This window comes from Microplitis demolitor, chromosome 5 (genome assembly GCF_026212275.2).
Source record: "Microplitis demolitor isolate Queensland-Clemson2020A chromosome 5, iyMicDemo2.1a, whole genome shotgun sequence".
Classification (NCBI taxonomy): Eukaryota; Metazoa; Arthropoda; class Insecta; order Hymenoptera; family Braconidae; genus Microplitis; species Microplitis demolitor.
Window position 1 is genome coordinate 20,973,822 of NC_068549.1, and position 25,718 is coordinate 20,999,539.

Genomic DNA, 25,718 nt, shown 5'->3' on the forward strand with positions numbered 1-25,718 from the left:
CTTGTTTAATTAGTAAACAATAATTCTTAAGATAAAATTTTTGAGTTTTTGAGAAATAAAAAATTTTATAAAATTAAATTTTCAATTCAATCAATTCTCTCTACGGCTTTTTCAAATATCGATAAAACCCAAAGTTTGGCCATAAGCCAAAACTTGTCAAATAGAAATTAATAAATACTTTAAAAAATGAATTTTTTTTACGTGTGATAAAAATTAGAGAAAGGAATTTATAATTAATTGCAATTTCCGATTATATATTTTTTAAAGTTTCCTCCAAATACTTACTTCCATAAAATAATTTTATTCAATACTCAAATATTTGTAAAATATTAAGTAATAAAATTAATTTATTTATAAAAAAAAAAAAAAAAAAAAAAAAAAAAATTTAAATCAACTTACTTTTGCCGCCATTTTTACTGCTAGCTGCCCTGCTATAAGCACTCACAATATAATAACCTTTAACTATGAACATATACTAAATGTATCAAACACTCAAAACTTCCACTCAGAAAACTAACAATTATTTCAAAATAATGATTTTGATTATACTGGGGCAATTAATTACTTTTAATTGTGTATTAAAATCACGACAATGAACCCGGCATACAATGACGCGAAACCGAAGCCAACACTGAATTTAATTTATTTAAATGCTCACACTTATTGTCACACTTTATTTATTATCTCAGAATATTTATTGACCTCTCAAGAATTTATTTTGAGTAATTAGACATGTGTATTTAAGTTGTATAATAAATAAACTAATTGTTTTAACGAGGCACAATGGCCTGTAAGCAACAATCGAGCGGGAGACGACTGACTGAGCTCAAGGCTTCTGCGCATGAAACTAAAGCGTCTGTTCCCTACTGCGCATGATCGTTCTGACTATCGCCACTACAGGCTTGCGTCGTAGCGTCGTCTCAGATTGTTATTCTCCGCCATGATAGTGACGCGCAGTTTCGAGTTCGTGATTAAATTAAATAATTAAAAACTTTTACGGTGTAATTAAATAAAATTTGTACAAAAAAACATTCTTTACAATTAAAGGAACATTCAGGGACGATCATTTTTTTTGTACTCTGAGTATAAATCACAAAAATAATTAAGTAACTTCATGTCAACTATTACACTGTACAGATCTTGGCGTTCGTTGTCGTTTACAATTTATTTTAAAAATCGGTTTACTGACTTTCATTTGTTATTTTTTATATATTAATAAGTTTAAGAATTATAAGTGAGTGAATATTTAATTATTTTTTTTTTTTTTTTCCGTTTAGGATTTAATGTAAAAATAATTTTTTTGTCGTGAGTAGTTGCCGCCATTTTAAATTGTGTTGATATTTTATTTTTATTTTAAACAAAAGTGTGAGGGTGTCAAAAGTTTTTTTATATTAATTGAGTGTCATGAGTAATAAGTATTTTAGTTAACAGTGCAGAGTGTGAGTAAATTATTTTTTTTTGTGTTTAAGTGAATTATCAGAATTTTAATAGACAAAAAAAAAGTTTTTAAAAGTTCTAGTTTGATTAAAAATAGTGTCAAGTGATTGCTGTTGTGTGGTGATAAACTATTCGCGTTAATTTAAATTTTTCAGCAAGTGTTTGTGCGTTAAATTTATTGATTTGTGTGCTGGCAATGAACGCGTACTCACAGCAGGAAAAAAAAAATGGCGGGAAGAGTGAGTAAATTTAAAAATTTTAAATTTAGCAATTTTTATTTTTTTAACATAAGAAGTTATAGGGTCATTGATTTTTCATTGTAATTACATTTCATATAAAAATATTTGATTTTTTTTTTTATTTGAAAATTTTCCCTTGTTTTTTAAAAAAAGGCGTCCTATTCAAAATGACTTCAGCTGTCTAAAAAATTAAGGTGTTGGCTTAGAAATCGGCAGGGTCTTTTAATTTTAAAATATTATTGCGTGGTAAATATTAATTAAGAAAAAAAATCTGTAGCTTGACATTCGTATGTGCAAGAACGAATGCGCAATAGTTTATTCCTTAACAGAGAAAGGGAATTTTTAAAGAAAATGTTTCTATGAAATTTCTGCTCCTCGCAAAACTTATATTTAAAAATTTTTTTATTGAAAAAAAAAAAATAAATTAGTTTCAATTTCACGATATTTAAATTGCCTGTATTAATATTTACATCAACATTTATTATTTAAATTATATACACCAATATCAAACTAATTTTACAGTATTATAAAAAATATTTCTTTACTTGTCTCAGAAAAGCCACAAGCATTTTCTGCGGACTTTTTTTTTACATTGAACACGCTCATGTCGAAAAATTTTCATTACCTTTGAATGTAAGGAGTTTTAAAAAATTCCTTTTAAAAGGATTCAAAAATTTTAATTTTAGTTCTTCTGTGATATAAAAAATAACATAAATATTATTAGAAGGTAAAAAACCTAGTACTCGATCAAGGAACTAGTACATGATCACTCTATTAATTGTATATTTATATTTATGAATATTAATGAGTGATCGGGCACCAGTTCCCTAATCAAGTACTGGGTATCTCCCTTTACAATAAATTAATAATTAAAAATTTAAGATAAAGTCGTTATCGAGTTAGCATTAGTTTGAATGATATTATATGCAGAAATAAATTTATCAACATGTGTTGTCTCTAAAGTTCGCACAGCTCTTCGGTGTATGTCAGTAACTTTAGACGGATCACCGAACTTTATTTCAAATTCAATAAAATTAATCCATACTTCTGTGTTAGTTTTACCGAATTGACTCGTAGCCATTTCATGAGGACGACGTGCGTTTTGTTTACATATATCTGGTTGAATGAGCTCAATGTCTGCCATTTCTTTGTGAAGTTCTAAGCAGAATGGTGGCTTTACACTTAACTCATTATAAGTATGCCGAGCTATTTGTATACCTAAAGTATTATATATATTTCAATTAAAAAGTTTATTTATCTCTATCATCTATTTAAATTTATAACAATAATATGACAGACCTTTTGTTAGTACAACCCATTTAATATAAGCGGGTTTTAATTCTCGAGAAATTTCTGGATGCTCTTTCATTCCAGCAAAATAAATTTCTTCGACTTTATTTGGATGTTTCGCTTGAAAGTAAAGTAGTTTTATTTTCCATAGTGGCAGCGCTTTGCTTCCTAATGTTTTTGTGGCCTAAATAATTATTTTCATATTTTTAGCGATATTATATTTAATAAAAATAAAAAAATAAGAAAAAAAATTTACTTTATCGAATTCTGTAATAAATAAATCATTTTTATTTACGGATATTAAATGTCTGAGTTTTTCTTTCCACAAATCAATATTATGAGGCAATGCATCTGTTGCATTACATAATACTTCATATAATTTATCTTTGAGATTATCATCTTTTTTATCATTCTCTAATAATTTTATCTGTAAGCATATAAACAAGTTAATTTTTATTGTGATGAAAGTTATTATTTTATTTAAATATTATAATTAATATATAGTATATTACACACCAAGAAAGGAAAGTAGGACATTTTAACCTGTGTCGACTTGACCTCAATTGATTACAAATAACCCTTAGGGAAAAAGAGCAGTGGAAAAATTAGTTTTTAGTGCAAAAGAACCCTCGTATAAAAAACTAAGTATTACAGTTTTAAACTATAATAATTGAAACTACTTATTGTAATAAAATAATTACAATTACAGGTACCAAATTTTAAAGTTTCCAACGTATTTTGAATTTTTTAAACTGTAATAGTTGGTCTTGTAATTTTTACTGTTTCAAAATAAAGGGACTTTGCTGATATTCAAAACTGTAATTTCTCCATTAATTTTTTTTTTGCGTATTCCCGTCAACCTCGGGAACTCGGGTAGGCAATCACGGGTTGGAATGTCCTACTTTCCTCCCTTGGTGTATAATCTACTATTGTTAATAATTCTCACCCAGCACCAATAATGTTTATCCTGTAATTTTTTCGACTGATGACCTTGTATCAATGCGTTTTTAAATATTTTACGTTTAAAATTTGGTAGAGTCGATAAATCTTGATTAATTTCCGTTAAACAGTTGATGTAAAGTGCCCACATTGTTTCTGTTTTTATTCTTTTAACCGCAGTCTGATAAACTTCATTGCAAAAACTTATTCTGCGTCTCATAGTATTTAATTCCGTTTCATCAACTTCCATTGAATGATCATCTTCTTCATCAGGGTCGTATGTTAAACCCGCTAGCTCACGTCGAGCCATCGTGTCCCATACTTGTGGCTTGTAAGAATATTCTTTTAGCAAGTCACTTATAATATGATGCTGCAATTTATCTGTATTCTTATGCTTTGTCGCAATGTCTAGTAGTTTGATAATAAATGTAACATCTTTTATATGTTTGAATGCTTGTTGATAAATAACTTGCGCACGCTCAAGTGTCACAGCTAATTCGCTATCAGTCGATCCAGTCTCACTTAATATTAATCTACAAAAATTCTAATTTTAATGTCAAGTTTATTTTTATTATTATTCAATTAAAAAAAAAAAAAACGTTTTCTTTATGTGAACTAACTGAAATATATCTGAATATAAATGTTGAGAAGTTGGGTGTAATCGTAGACCTTTCAATAGATCTTGTTTAGCTTTTTGTGAGTTTTTATTTTCTTCGATTTCCCAACGAGCTGCGATAATCCAACATTCTGGTTTATCTTGATGTACTTCGATCATTTTCTCAATCATTCGACTTATGTTATCAAAAAAACGCTAGAAAAAAAAATATTATTACTCAGTTATCTCCTTACATGACAAAGCTAGGATTTAAGTTGCAATTTTTATAAATAAAATATTAAAAGATAATTTAAGATAAAGAGTAAAATTAATAAATGTAAATAATAAACAATTACATACTAATTGTTTACGAAATTTCATGTATGCCATCCAGAATCTGAGGTCATCTTGGAATTTGATGGTTGCTTTTTTATATAAATTATTGACTTTTTTAATAATGGGTGAATTTATATCAGACTGTTGTGTCATTCCAAGTTTCTAGAGAAACAATTTCAGTTAAATAAATTTAAAAAATATATATTTGGTATTGTAACAAAATGATGCCTACTTCTTTACGTTGCTTTACACGCTTTAGCAAATCCATCTCGTATGTAATATACCTCAAGTAATCTTCTTTACATTTTGTATGGCTTTGTATTTTCATCTCGTACTCATTTAGATGCTTTGCTATGTCTCTAGTAACAGGAAAATAATTATATTTTAATTAATAACAAACAAATTTATAAAATAGTTTGATAAATTCGGCATAACCTCACATACCTGATTTCATTTTTATCAAATAGATTCATCTTTTTGATATAATCAAGCTCGTTTATATCTTCACATCGTGTTTCAATCAATTCAGCCATTTTTAATTGTTTATAATTATTTGAAAAACTTTTTCATTTGCTAAATATTTTTAAATTTTACATTCTTAAAAAACGTGAGACGATAGTACATCAGGACCACTAGGTGTTGGCGCTGCTGATCAAAATAAACAAAAACAAACTGGAACTAGCTCCATGTTTTAATTTAAAGTCTCCCAGAATCCAGATCATCCATAAAATTTAGGGCATGTTCAGAAACACACTCTGGAAGAGAAAATATTCGAATCCTGCGTTCAGAAATATCCTCTAGTTGAATCCAAGGTGCGATTTAACATTACAAAGGTACCAATTACACCTGGATAGGTAATTCTTCACCTCCAGAGTATAATTCTGAACACGCCCTTAATGATACTGGTTAGCCGAGGTCTAATAATTTTTTGACTTTTTTTTTAAACAAATTACAAAAAAAAAAAAAAAAATATTTTAAAAAATTGTGCTTGTAGTATTTAAAATTTTCTGCATGTGCAAATTTTTAGTTTTTGTTTTTTTGTAATTTATTTGTTGAAAAAAAAAAATACAAAAATTACTAATTGTTAACTTTAGGATCATAACATTGATAGAAAAATCTGTTAGACCGAAATTTAAAATTATTTTCGTTTATTTTCATACAAAAATAACTACTTTGAAATTATGTGTGTGAATATAACCGACAAGTGTCAATTTTTTAAATTTTGGAGTAAAACAAAATCAAATGTAAATAAAATGAAAATTTTAAAATGATGATAGTAAAATTCGCGGACATTTGACAATATTTAAAACTTTGAAATAATAAATTAAAATGTTTATATAATAAAAATAAAAAAATACATGTTTAGATAATTCAAAATTCAGTAAATTCATTTTTTTTAATTTTATTATTTTAATGATTTAATTTTTTTACATGTAATTTAAAAATTGTCGTATGTCTGCTACATTTACACTCACTTAAAATGCGTATTTAGATAAATAATAGATCAGTACATGTATTTTTTAAAAATTTATTATTTTAAGTAATTAATTTAGTTATTTAAAATTCGTATTTATTCTCATGTGTGCTACATTTATACTCATTTGAAATTTGAAAAGTTTTTTTTTATGACCAAGTAAAATAGTCAGGAAAAATGTTAATGAGTGTGAATGTAGCAGACATGAAACAATTTATAAATTTTGAATTAAATAAATAAATAAATTAAAATAATGAAATTTAAAAAAATGCGCGTACTGGGTTTTCAATTATCCAAGTATGCATTTTTTAATTTTCAGTTATTTATTTATAAATTTAAACAACTGCCAATCGTCAGTTGAATTCCCGCTCATTTAAAAAATATTCAAAACGGCTTTTTTGAAATTTTCATAGAAAATAATTTTTAACCAATTTTTTTTCTTTCTCGCGGGAAATTATAAAATTTTTTTAAAAACTCGTTGCGCATGCGCAAAGTTAAATTTAAACAACAAAACTTTGAATAAAATCATAAAGATGTCGCCAGTAGTCGCGTTATGAAATCAATTGTTAGACTTTATTGGATCAATGTACCGGATAAATTTTCATGATGGCTGACAGTTTTTCTGGTTTTCAATGTAGTGTAATAAGTTCGTGCTACCAGAAGAGTTAAAAAATAAAAACAATCAGACATTAACGTGTTAAATATATAAACAAGACAATGGATGACAGTCCAGCAGCAATTGTAAGTGATGACACCTTGGTTATTTTATTTATAATTGTAATGTAAATTTTTTTCACCAGCTCATTCAATCTATTGAAATATTTTATTTACAAAAATCATACCATTAATAGATAATATATTTTATTTCATTACCGTTATTGCCGGTAGGTTTGTTTAATAAAATATTATTTGTATAAATAAAATAAAATAATAATGGCTATTAAAAGCATTGCCATCGGCGACTATTACGTAATGCGCAAACGTGGGTAGTTCATTGGCCGTTTGATATGACGTCACTTTTGACGTACCCCGTCATCTGTTCTCGCTATTTTATATATATGTCCACACACAATATTTGTGACGTAGTTTTGACGATTGCTCAAAATAATTTAATAGTTGGTGATTTTAAATTAATGAACTAGATTATTAATTATATAGATACTCAATAGATCACAATAATATGACGGTTGCTTCGTCATTCAGAGTATATTTATTCATAACAACAATAGAGCAGCCAATAGCTTTGATTAAAAAGTATCAGATAAAAATTTTTGAAAACAGATTTAAATTGAGTAATATTTTACCCGCGTTAAAAATATTCGCTCCAAAAAGATCGCAATTAAAGTTCGACATCTAAGATTTTTAAATCTGAAACAGATAAGAACCAACTTAATCTAAGAAAATTTTGAGTCGAATGACAACTTTTTTAAAACATCCTGGTAACGGAAATTTACTTCATTATGATCCTAAACTTAGCAGACGATTAAAAATTTTTGAATTTTTATTTTTAATTGTTTAATTAAGTAAAAAAAAATGCACATGTAAAAAATTTCAAAAACTATAGGTGTAATTTTCAGAAATATTTTAATTTTTAAGTTTGTCGTTTTTAAAAAAATTTAAAAATTATTAGACGTTGGTTAATTTGAGTATCATCTTCATTTTTCCTTTTATGTATAAAGATTTCAAATCAAAGATTTTTGAACTGCTGAGAAGAAACAAAATGTACTAATTCGTTTTGAAAATTGTTTTCAAAACGTCCCCATTTGACTTAAAATGCGTCTATGTAAAGTTTCAAATCTGCGATATTTTTCACTACTAAAATTCTGATTAAATGTTATAATTAATGTTTTAGAAATTGCATTAAAGCAATTAATCTCCAAGTTGACAGTTATAGATATTCTACTCATCATTAATGTTCAAAATTATTAATCATTTTAAATAGCATTCAACAAACAGGAAGTTTAAGTACAAATATTTATCATTAAACGATTGTTTAATACATCTATAGTGTTTGTTCGCAATTGACAATTACTCTTAGTTTTATAATACAATTGTTATCATTGATTTATTTTATTATTATTATTATTATTATTATTTAATAATATCCAATAAAATTTTAATTAAATAATGGCAATGTTAGTATTATAAAGCGGAAACATTTGATCGGTAATACTAGTTACATATCTACTTTAGTAGATGTCGCATAATGTTTTAAAATTTTTTTATTTTAATTGTTGGATAGCAAAATTAGGTATAATAATAATAATAATAATAATAATAATAATAATAATAATAATAATAATAATAATTATTATAATAATAAAAATAATAATCCGCTTTCTCCTATTTTCGTAACTACGTTGTCATCTACCAAGTGATGATTTCACAGTCATAATAATCTTAGATGCTATTTATAGTTTGATGACGCCTGTGGAATGTAAACTTAATCGAGAGAAACATTTCTTCAGAGTCTTGTGCTGTGTGATGTTTCTCATTCCTTTCCTCACTTCATCGTCGGTTTACTCTTCTCGTTTGACGATTAAGTAACCACTGCATACCATCACCATAACTACGTGGGAGTCGAGTTCTTACTAAAAAATATATATATATATATATGCTTGTTAAACAAGGTGACTTTGTTTTTAAAAATCACTTTGGCTTACAAAGTGTTGAAAAGCTTAATTACAATTTCATTTCATCGGGTTACATCAGTAAATATTTACTAATTAGAGTTTTATTTATATTTACCAAAAAAAAGTTGAAGTTTTTTAAATTTTACTTGATTCCTTTGTATTCAGTTTATATCTTGTTTGAATGAAAATTTTCTAGTTCAGTCTAATAATGTATATACATATATATTTTGTTATGAAATATAATTAAGTTTAATTGGATTAAATGAATATTTCAATTCAATATTGTTTGTTTAAATGTGTTTATTCCTAAAAATGGGTCAAAGTCATTTAACTTTTTACAGTTGTATAAAATAATTAAATAGATCCAAAAATATCGTTTGCAAAATACATAATCGGCTTAATTTACTTGACTTATTAATACTTGTAACATTAACTTTATGGGTGATTAATGATTTGTTTGTCATTGGAAAAAAACTAGTTATTCTCACGCATTTGTAAATAAAGATAGGTTAAAATATAAATGATAGAACATGATACAAAGTTCAATAAGTAAGCTATTAAATTGTTGTCAATGTGATGAGTCAAGTTTTATTTATTTTTTTGTTATTTTATTTTTTATTTATTACGTGTGCTTATAAAGTTAAATTAGTTCTAGAAAAATTGAATCATCAATTTAAAATATACTTTTAAATATATATATATATATATATATATATATATATATATTTTCATGTAAAAAAATTCATAATAGTGAACTTGTAAATTTGAGAACACTCTAAACATTGAATTGATCATTTTTGGAACTGAAAAAAATTTTTAAGTAGAAAAATTTTGAATATCTAAACCTCATTCTTGAAAAGTTCTTATAAAAAATCAAAAAACGTTCATGATTGGTTACAAATTTTGTTTTACACACCTCGAAAGCGAAGCGAAGTGTTCTACTGTCGCCAAACTTAAAAGTTGGGTTTTTTTTGTGTTCTTCAAACCACGAAATTTTTAAGTCGAATTATTTTTGTTTTAAAAATTAAGAAAAATGTTTCCAAAGAGTACGCAGTTGAAAATTATTTTTACTTATGTTTTCAAATTTCAAAAAATGAATAACTAAAAACCCAGAATTGTTTCAAATTTTGAAGTTCGCGGTAATGAACTTTTTTGGAGTATTTTTAAAACCAACTTTTTTACACGGGTTTATATATATAGATAAATTTAAACATTGGTATTCAAGCGTTTTTCTTTTTACGGTACATCGCATTTCTTTATAAAAATATTCAACACAACGCGTACACGCATATTCCATAAGATATTTGCATATCTAAAATTATTCCATGAAAAGAAAACTAACTCGAGCGTTACTCTTGTCGGAGGAAATGTGGTACAATTCATATTTTTATTTAACATTTTATTATTATTACCGTCCATTAAGATTCGTTAATCGTCCATTTCACTCGTGCATTTAACTTGAATGTATAATAAACAGGAATTATAAGACGAAAAAAGTATTAAAATATATTTATTTTACAACATTAATGTTGAGTAAGAAAAACAAGTTTAATTAAAATAAACAATAAGAATAAAATAAAAATTAACATTGAACACTTGGCCAAGTCGCTTGTTGAATATTTCTGTACTTGGCGCATTCATCAATGACGCCGTGACCAAATGGCATTTGAATAATATTTATATCGTAATCTGTATTTACGAGAATGGCATTCATTGTTGGTATTATTGAAAATTTGGTTGACGTATTGCCTTCTTTTAAAGCCCCTGTAATTGGATTTAGTGATCCACAGCGTGTTTTAGCTAGAATACAAGCCGTTGTATTGACGAAGAGCTGGGCAAGTTTAGTATCACTCGCCGTAAAATTATCGAACGTCTCAATCACTTCTCCAATGCAACTTTTAATCTGAAATAATTTTATATTATATTATTCTTCATACATTTTAAATATATATAATGTATATATATTTAACTCCAGTTACCCAAAGGGATAAAGACTCAGCTTCGGATCTAAAAATATCGCATACAACTCAAATCTTGGTTTTTATTACACAGACAGGCCTACGGAAAAATAGATACCCAATAGTGATGTAGGTGGCTGATTTTTTATTAGATACTACAGTAGATCTTAATCTACATGAACTAATTTTTCCCTCGCAGCCTAGATTCTTAAGAGCATCCTGCGTATAATATTTACAGCGTTTGTGATTTATATACTTATGTGTCGACTACAGCATTCACTATCGACTATGTGATTAAGGTGAAAATAAAATATTGTTATAGGAAATAGAAAAGTGTGCTTAGGAATGTTTAAAAAAAAAAAAACAATAAATATAAGCCAAGCAAACTAATAAATATTTACCAAAGAGTCCTTATTAACTTGTCTGATACATTCCAAAAATGTACAGTAAATTATTGCGGGACTGGCATTTAATTCCGCATTGGCTACTGCATCCTTCAAATATTATTTATATTTAATATTTCAGTTGTCTTATACAGTAGAAAAAAATATACTTTTAAGGTGGCACTGCCGGTTTCAAAGTTCCCGCTCGAAATTTGATAAAATTCGGCTTGTTGGTAGATAATGACATGAAAAAGATCTAATTTCAGTTTTGTAAAGCGTAGAAAAAAAAATTCGATGACATCTATGATTTATCATGAGACGCATTGTTAAATGTATGAAAATCAAAATTTCATTGGTTCTCTGTTCTTTAAAAATTCAATTGGATCTTTTTCTTATCAATTATCATTATTTACTAATATGCCAAATTTCATTAAATTCTAACCAATAATTTTAAAAATTACAGTACTAACTTGATTACATAGTTATATAAATTAAAAATAATACACGAAATATTTAAAAAATATGAACATAAAAAAAGGATTTTTTGGTACAAAAAATTTTTACCCACCTACGTCACAAAAATTTGACTTTTTTTACTTACATGGGTTCTAAGGTTAAGTCAACCAAAAGCGAGTCAAAAATGAATCTGTTTTTCATTTATTTTTGACTTGATTTTGATTGCAAACTTAAATTTATGTCAAAAAAGTCAATTTGTTGACCCGGATACCCCAATAAATTTTTTGCATTATCAATTGAAAATAAAAATTATCTTGGGCAAGAGAAAATTTTTTTGCACCGAAAAATCCTTTTTTTCTGTGTAGATGCATAATTTATTTTTTTAATATTGAAATGTGTATTGGAATTTGATTTATTAATTGGATATTATTTTTAAGATAAAACTTACTTTCAAGTATGTTTGACAGTGACCATAGCTTGAATTGTCAAGATAAAGTTCTGCACATGCAGACATTGAAAGTAACATTGGATATCCTGATGGTTTATTGCTTGCTCGAAAAAAACACCCGTAACATGCATCTCGGGATAAAATCTCTTCATTTTGTGATTCATTACACAGTTGGTTTAAGAGCTGCGATATTCTGACACTGTTTCAAAAAAAGTAAAGAAAAAAAAAAAAACAAAATGAATAATTAGTAGAAATTTATATAGATTTATATATAATCTACTTTGAATAAGCTAATAGAATAAAAGATTTCGAGTACTTTGTATAACTTCCCCACAATACTTTAGTGAAACTGTCATGACTTAGAGCTTGAATTAAAACTTTTTGACAAAGTTTGCCAATGATAAGTAAAAATATTATTATTTTCATAATTAGATAAATTTAAACTTTATTAAATATTGAATGAAAGTGTCATGAATTTGAGGTTTGTTAGTGGTTTTATACCTTCCTGGCTGACATTCTCATGCGTGGGAAATCAGAGCCATGACTGTTCACATTGTTCATTTATAAAAAAAAAAAAAAAAACGTAGATTGATGCTGGTGTTAATAACAAAATTATTAATCGGCACATATAAAAGTGGGGATAAAATAGATCATAAATTCCGAACATCCGGTGATCACGTGAAACGGACATGTATTGAAAGAATGAATAGTATTATCAGTTTTATAGATTCTAAATTACGTTGTTATAACTTTTGTTGTATTGTAATCGATCAGTTAAGAAATCTAAACAATATAAAAGCGAAAAGCTAATACAATTGTAACCTTTAGTAACGTGATCTGTGGTAAAGAGTAAGCGTGTTGCAGGTGCATCTACGAGATTTCTACACCTGATGTTTACAATGCGACCCAATGGACGGACTTTGAACACGCGACTTGGCGTGCTTACGTACTACAAGCAGATGCGCTTTTCCGCTGACAATCAAAATCTATCGAAACCTTTTTGTTTTTATTTTATTGTTATAGAGTGATTAGGATAAAAGATTGCATATATATAATGTAATAACAGTAAATGGATAACGAACAAAAGTCGTGCACGAGAATATAAATTTTCATTTTCAAAGAGAGAATTTCCTTAACCTGATAAATTATTTTATTACAAAGCTCCTTGTAAATATTTATTCGATATTAGTATGCATTTTTTTCGTCGAATAGAAACTACTTTATAAAATAATTTCAGTGATTTTATTTATCACAAAAAGTTTATTTTTTCTTATAATCTTCTTTAGGGATTTTTTTGAAATCGTAGTTTGATTTTCATTAAACAATCGGTCTTTTGATTATTATATTTTGTACCATTTTCCAATAAGAATTTCTCTCTATTTTTAATTTTCATATATAGTTTATCAAATCATAAAATATAATCTCCAATAATTGATTGAAAGCATTTGTAATTTCTTATTACAACTCATAATAGATTTACTTAAAAATTTTAACTGAGTTCAAATTTAATAAAAGTGATTTTATAAAATATAATGAATAGGTTTTTGACTTTTGTAACTTGTTATTGTGCGACTATAATATCTATTAGTCATGAAACAATAAAAATAAAAACAAATTCTTGTTAGAGTATTAAAGTTTATTTAAGGTGTATTGATTTATGTATGTCTATATTATGTTTGTACACAAGTTAACGATTATTAACACAGCTTGTAAGGATATCAATAATCGATGACTATGGCATGATAGTAACAGAAATCTATTTGGGTACGTGCATGTAAAGTCGGGTGATTCACTTTAATTTTGGTTTTACAGGAAAGCTCTTGGACTAGCTAGAAATGTATACCTTGTTTCTGCCCTCTTCTAACCCTCGTCGCGACGTATGTCTCGCCGCGGTCGGCCCGTCTGGCGCGGAAATAAATGCAACGTGTCCCATGTCCTACTTTACTATTTTGGCATTCGTTTTTTGACGTGAGTAACATCTATAGTCGAGTGTAATACGATTGAACTCGAAGCGACCAAAAATACTATTTCAACGTTCGTAGAAAATACATAAACTTTGGATTTGTATATACTGAAATTAATCATAGGCGTAGTAATTGTTGAATTTTTAATGAAAGTATAGTATTATTTAAATCTGATAAACAAATATTTAGTTAAAAATTTTTAATACATTTACTGAAAAAAATTACTTTTTGAAATAGCAATGAATCGCATAAAATTTGAATTTGAAACAGAAATTTTTTACTATTTTTGAAAATAATTAGTATAGTTTGCAATATCATTTTTCAAACCATTACTTTTATGGACGGAGAACAAACTAACAGAAATATTTCAATAATATTATGGGAATAGTTAAAATGCATTATGGAGGCAAATCCTACATTTTTAAAACTGTTCCTATAATTATGGTAATATTTTCTATAATATATAGAAATAATTTTCAAATGTATGTGCAAAAAAAAAATGGATTTCATGGAAATTTTTTTCGCCCTAAGAAAATTTTTAATCATGAAATGAAAACAACAAAATTTCTCGTGCTGAAAAATTCTCTTTTTCTGTGCCGGAACCAAATTTTCTGTTAATAAGATTATCTATTTTCATAAATGCATCTAAACTGTTCTCATAATTTTATCTCCATGTGCTTTCATATCATTTTTTAATAAAATGAAAATTTAATAATTTTATCATAAATCAAACAATTACAAATGAAAATCATTAAATCACAATATAAAATTGTATTTATTAGCGATTACTTTGTCATTTGTCTCTTTATATGAGTAAATATTAGTTTATTTTTTTTTTTTATGTAAGTAATTAAAAATACTTTTGCATAATTCTTACATAACTATTCAATTAAAGCTATCATGCTCAGATAGGTTAAATATAAATATAATTTTATTATTATTACATATTTATCATCGCGATTGCGTAAAAGAAATTCAGCTTTATCCATTTATTTAAAGAAATCTATCGGAATTAATTTGATGTATGCTTTAATTATTTATCACTGATTGAACGAAAAATTGATAAAAAAAGTTTACCCTCCGTAGACGATAACAAAACAGAAATAAATTTTGAAAAAAATAACTAAATAAATATAAAAAGATAATTGAAAAAATGACAGCCTTATTAACTTGAGCCCTTTCACCCTATTCTATTTCCATTGTTATTGCTACGGATTCTCGAATCTATGGGCAGCAATACCACCCTAACGAGGTGAATGGCCATTCCACTTTTATCTATGGGCGCGCGCGATTGAGTGAGATCGAATGATAGAATTTTCTTTTTTGATTTTTTTTTCTATATATATATATATATATATATATATATATATATATATATATATTTTTTTTTTTTTTTTTTTTTTCAATTGCTTGATTTCATTTTATAGTAAACGAACAAAAACGATCTACCTTCCAACTGAAGTATATTGTCTGACTATTTTTAACCCTCGTTCCATTCGCACTGAATAACTTCTTCTTCGTAACCAATAACTGCCACTATTATTCCATTCATAATAGCTGGCTTTCTATTTTTGCCAAATGCAGACAATAAGTTCAACATTTATACTGATAGTCTTCTTATTCTTGTTCATATCCTTTTGTGAAACAACAAAGTTTCATGATGCAAATATATATTTGTAAAATATCTAAACCACAAAAATATTTTTTATTATTTTAAGGATTTAACCTCAGTATATCCTGTGAGTTTAAATATACAAGTTTAGCCAATTAAATATTGAGAAATATTGTTATATACTTATACTGAGTAATTCATAGTATAGACAGTTATCATCAAATTCCGGAAATAACATGGTATTTTAAAAATTACGCAACTTTGGCTTGTTAATTTTTTCCGTCTGCTTCAACTTCAATCGTTTTCATTTATGTATTCCATTAAATTTTTTTTTTTTTTTTTTTTTTTTATTTATTAGAATACTCATCGGTAACGATGCGTTGCAAACAGAAATCTTATAAAAACTTACGATTGTGGATTCTTCAAATCTTTTTGTCGCTTTCAAGCTTGAATACTTTTTTAGAATTGAGCTTAATTGAGCGAACTTAAAAATACTCGCTGATAAATCATAATTTTGATATCTTTCCTGCATAAAATTTCAGGATAATATCAGTAATTCGTCAGTTATTTTTTAAATATTTTGGTGACGTTATTCGACGATACGCGATCATGTGCGTGGGTTAGCGCAGTGGGTGACACCATAGACAAAATCAGAAGGATCAGAGTTCGAGCCCAGCTTTCGCCGGGATTTTTTCATCAACAACTAATATACTTAATATATCTCAGTAATATCCTCATCTACTAGAGCAATATATATATCTTATAAAAGATGTTTTTCATGGTTATCTTTCAATTGACCAATTGAAATACGTTTTACGACAATAAAAAATACTTGATAAGACAAATATTGACAGTTTATTGAGCTTTTCAGGGCTCATTAGATTTTGAAATGAATCAGTATATATATAAGTTTCGAAGTTATTCAAAAATTATATTTTTCTGAAAATACACACCGGACATGATTCTAGAAATAGTCGGATAACTTCTTCGAATATTGACATATCGACATCTATTGAAAACTTGATTCTCGATAATTGTATTGAAATCAATAACTTCTTTTTTATTGAAAATTTCAAATTTTCATAACGATAAGTCAAAAAAAAAACGAGAGTTATTACGGCTGAACTGATGAGTGAGAGATTTTTACGAGTAATGAGAAAAACAAATCATGAGAGAATCCAAAACTTGTTCATTTCCACGACGTAGTAGTAGTAGTAGTAATTGTAGTAATCGTAGTAGTAGCAGTAGCAGTAGTAATAGTATTCGTAGTAGTCGTAGTAGAGTTCAGGCATTTTTTTTCTTCAGTAAGAGAGGGCTGGCACACGATCCCTCGAGAAAAAAATAGGAGTGAGTTTTCCCGCGTTCACCCATTCGCGGCTTGGGGAAAGAGACAGGAGAAGGTTGAGCGGCAAAGTACGTAGTCCGAGGGGATGAAACAGGGGAAACAGAAAGGCTCGATCAATACTTGTGCACTCAGGACTTAGCCAGCCGCAGGATCGTCGTAGAATTGGGTGTGTTAGTGCCCTGATAATAATGATTTCATGTTTAATTTTTTTCTTGTATACTTTACACTGTACGACACATTTACGATTGTAATTCAATTGTTATCATGCAACTATACTGAATATACTGGGTATAATCTAACTTTGCCAATTAGCCAAGTGTTTACTTTGTAGTTTGCGGTTTAGAATTTACGATGCAAGACTATTAAACTCAAATAACTTCATAATAGAATGTTTGGTCATTGGAATAAATTTTTAAATGGAGATTCTCATTATAATTTATACGTGTAAAATATTTATACCAATTATTAATGTTACGTAGTATTTGTTTTTGGGTGACGAAAAAGTTTATGACGCTCCTGAATCAATCATCCTCCCTGACGCCCTTCTTATACGCTGCAGAACGTAAACGTGACGTAGTCTAGTGGGGGTGGATGACGTCAGTGGTCGATAAACTCCGTTCTCCTTCTCGAGTACTACGCCACCCCCAGGACGGGTGCGAGTAGGGATTCGCCATTCGCCTTTTCAGCATACCTTGATCGGCCCACCAGGGTTGCAGAGAGTTCTCTCTTGCTGGATGCCCTATTTTTTCAAACCCGCTTAATCTCGTATCCTCGATAAAAGTCTTACTCATTTATATCCTGTATGACGAGCTGTTCCATATGGATTGTGAGCTTTAGCTTCACTAAAACCTCGGCTTTATCGACTCACTGGTTATTAGATTTTGACTTTAATTAGACAGTTACTTTTTATTTTCGCAGGGCTCTCAGATATTATAGTCTTTTTTTAACAAGACATAGATTTTACTTCGATTGACATTTTTTTTTTTTTCACTACTCATTTTTTTATTTTGTCAAGTTTGTGCAAGTCCAAAAAATCATGCAGTGATATCAAAAAAAAAACATCCAATATTAAACTTTTGCCTAGTTATCGTGGCCTTCACTATTAATTGGATTTTTTATTATATTACTTTTCTATCTAGTTTGAAAATTTTATTACAATAATTATTCTTATTAATAGTATATAATTTTATTAAATATTCCATTAACTTGAGACATTACAGTCATATATTTTTTCTACGAACAATAATACCCGCAGTTATATTCCCCTTTTTATTTCTCAGCCCTACTCGATTTTGTTTCTGGTGTTCTCATTTTGAATTTTTTTAACGTAGAAACCCAATTTATTCATCAATTATGAACTTTTATAAATGACTTTACTCTTGACGTTTTATTATTATTATAGGGTATTTTTTTTTTTTTTTTGTTGAAAAAAATTTTATTTTGGATATTAACCTTTTTTATAGATAAAAAAAAAATATCGCGATTTGAAAGAAATATTATCAAAAAAATTCATTTAACGCTGGTAGAAAATTTTTAATTTAAAAAAAAAATGTTAGAAGTAATAATTTAAAAACTTGAGTACAAACCTTAATAGCCCATTCTGTAAAATTTGTATCCAGGTTTTTAAATTATTAATATATTATTATGATAACATAGTTTTGAGTTGATAGAATATTTAATTAATGTGGTTTTAAAAATAACAAGAAAAAGTAATATTCTGTTACAATATCTGATTAAGAAAATAGAGTGAGTACAGGTGTCCTTAGCGTGGTGAACATAGTCGCCACCCTGTCTGGGTCATCGCGTGCTAACCCTATACTCATGTAATATTCTAGGGTAATAAGACGCGCAATACTTTCAGGTAGTCCTTTTTTTTCCAAAGCTTTTGTTAAACAAGCTCTGGATTTTTAAAATCATAAATATTGATTACTCAATTAGATTATTTTAATCCTGTGATTAAAAATAAAAATCTGTCATTTACCGAACAACTATTGTATCGATGATTTAGAGAATGTCAAGAACGGAGGCAATGCACAAAAGGGCAGAGGTTTTGTAATAGAGTTAACCATATAATTGGCCGTCGTGTATCGGCAACGGGATCGACACGGTCGATTTTAGATAGAAATTTCTAGGGACGTCTGGCATTCAACGAAAACGGACACGCGCGCCCAGTGGGTTGCGATCGATCAGTAACAGAGGACAAGGGTACGATAGCGACGCATCGACACGCCCGTAAAGGGATCCATGCGCGTCATACTGGGACATTCGACATTTCCTGACTAAGATATGCCACCATGCCACGTGAATGCCCATATTTCTGTCTGCATTTATCCACTGGACTTTTAACTATTGCTATTAAAAATCACCAAAAGTTCACAGGTCACTGGGGCATACTTCCAGAAACAGCAAAGTTCATAGTTCACTACTGACGAGAATTACTGAGGGGCTTTTTTTTTTTTTTTTTAAAAGAAATAAACGGATAGTACTTGAGAACGCTTTTAAGCAATCACAGAGATAAAATAAATGTGAATTAATGCTGTTATAGTAAATTAAAGACGTACATTTTAAGCGAAACGTAAATTTGTGATGTAAGGAACAGGAAAATCCTGAAAAGGAACAAAAAATAAAGTGAGACTGAAATAAAGGAGGGACGTCGTAAAAGTAACATTCACGACGCTAGGATTGTCGTAAAGCTGCTTACTGTTTTCGCGCAGCGAATAACTTGTAAGAGGATGGTAAGCAACGAAGCGAGTCCTCACTCACTCTGTTGCCGCATAAAATGGTCGAGTACCGTCACAATATACGAGTTTAATGTCGAATGGATTTTCTGGATATTCTTTCTACCCAACTAAAAAAATTTCATAAAACAATCTTCAAATCTCGTTGTTTTTATCATCCGCCGTATTTAAGAGATCTTTATTAACGAATTTCGCATCCTTAAATCGTCTCTGCCTAGTAAATTTTATTTTCGGATTACATTATTTTTGAATAATGCTTTTGTATAACTGAGCTTAAAAATAGTAAAGAAATAGTATTTTGCGTAGCAAGGGATGAAATTACGACTTTAAACAGGAGCGAAGTTTATTGTCCGAGCTGAAGGTGAGGATTGACGTCACCCGAAGTTCAAAATCGTATTTTATCCCTTCTACGCAGTATATTTGTCTTATTATTCGCATTGATACTGAGTTATGATGTCTTAAGTCAAACAGACGACCAAAAATATGAGTTTCTTCTCTAGAGAAGAAATTGATCAGATTTTGACCAGTAAATGTTATCGGTCTAAAATTGGCTTATTTTGAGTGGCTCGCGAGTTTTAATGCAAATGATATGAAAAATAGTAAATTACACACCTAGGAACAAAAGGACATTCCAACTCTTGTATAATTGCCTACCCGACCTAAAGGTTTCCTAGCTTCCATTTGTTACCAGATCTACACCTGAAAGTTCAAATTTCTGCGGGAAGACTGGCGCATGCGCCAATTTGAATCCTTTGTTCTCTCATAAGAAAAAAGTATGACTTTTTTCCCACTAATCAGAGCAGGAATTTAAACTTTCAGCGCAGATATGCTTCAAAATTTATTTTTACATTTATATAAGTTCTATAACTGCCGTTATATACACAGATATATAAATAGATAATTGATTAGACGCTACATACTGATGTGTATATTAAATGTTTTGTTTAATTAATCGATAAAACATTTGTGTAAGTTGAGTTGACAAGATAATTTCCGTAAAGTACATCATCCCGTTACGGAAATGCCAGTCCATTGGATAATGCGTAGGACTCTGGACATTTTGTTTTTGACATGCTAAAAAATTATCCATAATAGCATGTATGTCTGGTTATAACAAATGTATATAATTATTTGCTATATACTTTTCTTAGTAGCAAAGTTATAAAAACAACGAAAGATCCATCAAGTAAAGTTTTAAAAGCGCTCTTGCCATTGGCAATATAGCGAAATGGAGCTGTTTTATATAGGCAGTAAAATTTTGATTGGAATCCAGGGCAATTACATTATTTTAAAGCTCACACATATTTCTTATAGATTGTAGCTATAGAGCACAGTATACTGAGAGTGTTTAAAGAGTTGGGGTTGTGTATTAAAAAAGCGAATAGAGGAGAGAGATAAAACAGGTGAAACCCTGAAAAAAAATGGGTCAACCACATTGACGGGGCTCGAGTCTACTGTACGGAGTTTCTGTCATGAACTCGTGCAAACACCCCTCGAGGACTTTGTCACCGGTGTAAGTGTAAAATACAGACACACATAGCCAGCAGATATGAGAACGCGGGAGTCGAGTTTCAAGTCGAGTCGTGGCGGTGGTGGCGAATGAGGGCACTGAGGTTTAGAACTGGAGGGTGAGGCCAGACAGGGACTATTGATCCACTAGGATCCACCCTTTTACTCTCCCTCATGTTAGTGGGATAGGCTCGGTCTGATGAAAATCAAACGATACACATGACTGTATCCCAGACTTTTTACTATTTAAATTCATTTATTTACTGTATTTTTCTTTGTAAAACACCTTTTTTTTCGTTTTTCCCAATTGGGTAGTTGCTAATTGTACTTTATTCCAGCTGTAATTACCATTATAATTTTTTATTATCATTCTACTTGACTCTTGTTGCTTATTATATTTTGTAAACCAGTAATGTTGATAAAAAAAAAAAAAAAAAAAAAAAAAAAAAAAAAAAAAAAAAAAAAAAAAAAAAAAAAACCAATGAAAAATATGAATATAAAGAATGAAAACATTTACAGTTGCTACAATATAAATGCTTTTAAGGCTAATGAGCCTTTTGCAGTTTACTATTTCCAGTTTTTTTTTTTTTTTTAATTTAATGCAGTTCTTAATTTTCATTATTAATTTAAAAAAACCTGAGTTAGACTTATCATATATTTTGCAAATTTTTAACATTATACTGTCAAATTTATTTCTACATTTGCTTTAAAAAAAAAAAAAAAAGTTAATGGAACATTTTATGAAATAATTGTTTTAGTAAATTTAACTTTTATTTATACATCAATTAATAGTTTAAAATTCTGTTTCAATAGCTTTTAACGCTCTATTCATATACAAATTTTAAATAGTATTATAACTTATTTAATTATTGTATTACTAAAAAAATCATGGGATTCAATTAAATAAATAGTGATTTATTTTTACGGCAAAAAACATAGACTGGAATAAATAAGTAATATAGAAACTAATAATTAATCAGCCGTAACAAGTTTGGCAAAAAAGTGATTCAAAAATTTTGGCATTGTTTTCGCCTGCCTTGAGGTTTTTAGTTAAATTTCCAATACGTTAAACTAATACCCAATATAGAACGTGTAGAAGTGAAGAAAAACTCGGGTAATAAATGACCATGTCAAGTAGGTGCCAAATAATGTTTATTACCACACCACGTATTCTGTTAGTTCTTTTTTTTTTTTAACTTTTTTCTTTCCATGCTCATCATCCAGAGCATTAGTACTATTTTTCTTCCGCACCCTTGAATACCTTATATTGTCTCATTCAATTTCACGTATTTTTTCAAATGACAATTAATTTTTATACGTGGGGTAATTTTATTTAGTTTATTATGAAAATTAAATATATTTAATTATTGATGCGAATATCGATACCTTTCCCCTCCAAAAATCAAACAAGTTGAAAAAAAATTTTCAAAATTCTCTTTAGAATAAGCTGGTAAATTTTATTACCATACTCTCTAAACATGAATAAGGGAAAATAAGTAAATATTTACTAATTCCAAGTGCAAACCGAACTACTAATTTCAAAAAGTGTCTCGATTGGGACTCAGAATTAGTGATTATTCACTTATTTCATTTATTCATGTCTAGAAAGTAATGAGATCCTTAATTCGCGGAAAAATACAAAAAACCTCAGATTTTTTCTAAAAAAAAATTGCTGGTCGATTTTTCGGACAAATTCGACTTTTAATCCACTGAAGCTTGTCAGAAATTTGTTAAAAAAATATCTTTTCATTTATCAGTATAGACTTTTGTATAATAAAGATATGAAATGATTAATTTTCATTTAAGCGACTATCAACGCCTAAAAAAATATTTTTTTTCATCTATTTAAAAATAGCAACTACAATAAAATTTTTTATATCTAATCTAAGTGAAAAAAGAGATTTGCAATACTGTTAGTAAATAAAGATACCGAAAAAATAAAATTATTGAAGACGAATATCTTGTATAAAATTTGAATATAGCGAAGAAAACACCGTATATATTTTTTATAGCCAACAATACATTGAATTCTCTAAAAAATTTCTAAAAAAAAAAATTTCACCAAATTCTTTGAGTGGTCCGTTTTACCCACTTAGTTCCGTTTGTTTCATTATACCCAATCTGTTTTTAAAACATAAATAATTTTATGGTATGATTTTCATGTATATATATTTAGCAATTTTCGGGATTAGTGTCACCATAAAAAATTCACCCTCATTTATTAATATATATAAATTTGTCTCATTAAATTACTCGCATAACTTTATTACTCATAAATTTATGATTTTCTAATATAATAAAATTTACTTAAATTTATTTTTGTTCTATTGAGTCCGGTAAAATGTAGAAAAACGTTTGTAAACTGAGATGATTAAAGTGAATATAATATCAGATACTGAAATGGAAACTCGTGTACGATAAACTTTATGAAACTAAACTCTCTTCTCTCATTTTCTGTCGCCTTGGAAACTAATTTTTAGATAAAACTAAATCTTTACTTTGAAAGTTTCAAGAACGTAATCATTAGCTTCACTAATACGCCGGTCATATACATTTTAAGATTAAATAAGACTCCTTACAAAGTTCAATTTGAAACATAAATATCTTCATTTTATGAATATATATAAATATATAAATGTATTTTATTAAATTTAAGTTATTATTTAGTTTTGTACATTTTTAATAAGCTAAATTTTAACTGAAAGCTAAATAATGAAATTACATATACAAGAATAGCTTCCTTTTTTAATTATCATTGGTTCGTTAATTCATACGTCAAGGCTGGATCCAGTGCTTCTTTCTCTCATCAAATATATAGTATGAGAGAGAACCAAGTACTTGGATATAGGTATCGTGGGAAGAAAAGGCAGAGGCGCACTTCACTTTTCGGAATTAAAGGTTGATGGACATAAAAGAAGGAAAAATTTTGTACTCCCGACACTCTCAGTACTAAAGTGCTTCGTAGCCACTAAAAGTTTTTCTAGTATTAACTTGAAATGAAACTAAAAAAAAATATACGCGTTTCATTACTTATTTGGTTTATCCTACGTCGTTAGTTTATATCTTTAATAAGACTCTTTTATTAGCAATATCAATTAAAAAACTCATAGATTTTGAAATTTTAACATCAAATTTATTAAACAAAAGCTGTGCTTTCATTTACAACTTTTTTTACATCAAATTAACAAAATAATACTATCGCAGAATTTTGATTTCAAATAAAAAAATTTATTTACTATACTGTCAAAAAAAACGGGGTAACAGGAGGTGTAGGGTCAAGCGTTGCCAGAGGGCCAACCGTTGTCCAGATTTTTTTGTCTACATTTTTTGAGTTCTTCCCGCGAGAATACGTCCTAGAAAACAATGAATGTTCATATTATTGACACTTATTCCTAAAAAAAAAATATAATTATAAGCTACCTTCGATGACAACAGTCACAGGGTGTCCATTTTGTCGAAAACGTTCCGTATCTCCGAGATACGGACCTCGAGAAAATAATTTTTATTGTCGACATATTGAAAACACTGTTTTCGAGTCCTTTGAACTTGAAAACAGAGGGAAGTTTTGGGACTGGCTCGCAGGGTCAACCGAATTTTAGATTTTTTTTCTAATTTTTATACGCAGAATTTTTTTTTAACACCGATTATACACCGGTATTTTAACACAGCCAAATTACACCGACTACATGGGTGTTATTTCTTTTCAACCCCGCGTGGTGTTAAATTGAGTCCATTTTTAATACCACTGTTTTTACAGTGTAGTACAAAGAAAATAAAATTTTCAGTACAAGGTCAAATTTTCTTGACAAACATTTTCATTGAAAAGTAAATGAAAATGTGATATTTTAAATGAAAAATTCTTGACGTTGACTGTAATATCTTAGTCATTTTTCAGTGACCCCTTCAATCTGCGAGGGCTTAGAACGTAATCGTTCTAAATTTCATTTTAAATCTATCGATAAATAAAAATAAATAATAGCTATAAATAATCCGCGGCCATTTTGTATTCTTTGTATTAAATCCTTCGATGAAACTTGAAGAGACTGATCAATCAATAAAATATGTTTTTCTTTAAAATGCCATTTCAAAAATCGATAAAATTTTACTCTCGATAATTTGGCTCCAGAAAATATTCTTTACTCAAAATAAACGAGGTTTTGTTTCAAGCAATGAAATTTTTTGTTTTCAGAAATTGAGTTTTTCAATACCAGTAGTAGAAAATTTCATGCCAAGTAAATAATTTCTTAATTTGAAACCTTGTAATTTTTGTAATGATAAATAACGTCATTAAGTACTTAATTAAAATTTTTAAGACTGCATTTCAAGATATAAACTAATAAGTTATAAATATTTGAATTTGAT

The 25,718-nt window shown here is 28.2% G+C and overlaps 3 protein-coding genes across 3 annotated transcripts in view; 1 reads left to right on the forward strand and 2 right to left on the reverse strand.

Moving 5' to 3' along the window:
* Positions 1-2,105: 2,105 nt before the first annotated feature.
* LOC103579402 (U3 small nucleolar RNA-associated protein 6 homolog) lies at positions 2,106-5,509 on the reverse strand. Its single transcript, XM_008560789.2, has 8 exons — positions 5,281-5,509; positions 5,069-5,195; positions 4,861-4,998; positions 4,526-4,716; positions 3,913-4,438; positions 3,223-3,393; positions 2,976-3,150; positions 2,106-2,894 (listed from the first exon to the last, which is right to left on the reverse strand). Exons 1-8 carry the CDS (start codon positions 5,367-5,369, stop codon positions 2,554-2,556), a joined length of 1,758 nt encoding a protein of 585 aa, XP_008559011.1. The 5' UTR covers positions 5,370-5,509; the 3' UTR covers positions 2,106-2,553.
* Positions 5,510-6,940: 1,431 nt separating this feature from the next.
* Positions 6,941-25,718, forward strand: part of LOC103579399 (3-phosphoinositide-dependent protein kinase 1) — a 112,912-nt gene continuing 94,134 nt past the window's right edge. The window contains exon 1 of the mRNA XM_053739062.1: positions 6,941-7,051. Coding sequence (XP_053595037.1) covers positions 7,028-7,051 — 24 coding nt within the window. The 5' untranslated portion in view covers positions 6,941-7,027. The remainder of the gene's footprint in view (positions 7,052-25,718) is intronic.
* LOC103579401 (uncharacterized) lies at positions 10,491-12,720 on the reverse strand. Its single transcript, XM_014444646.1, has 4 exons — positions 12,505-12,720; positions 12,189-12,387; positions 11,303-11,395; positions 10,491-10,846 (listed from the first exon to the last, which is right to left on the reverse strand). The coding sequence occupies exons 1-4, from the start codon at positions 12,612-12,614 to the stop codon at positions 10,526-10,528; spliced, it is 723 nt and encodes a 240-aa protein (XP_014300132.1). The 5' UTR covers positions 12,615-12,720; the 3' UTR covers positions 10,491-10,525.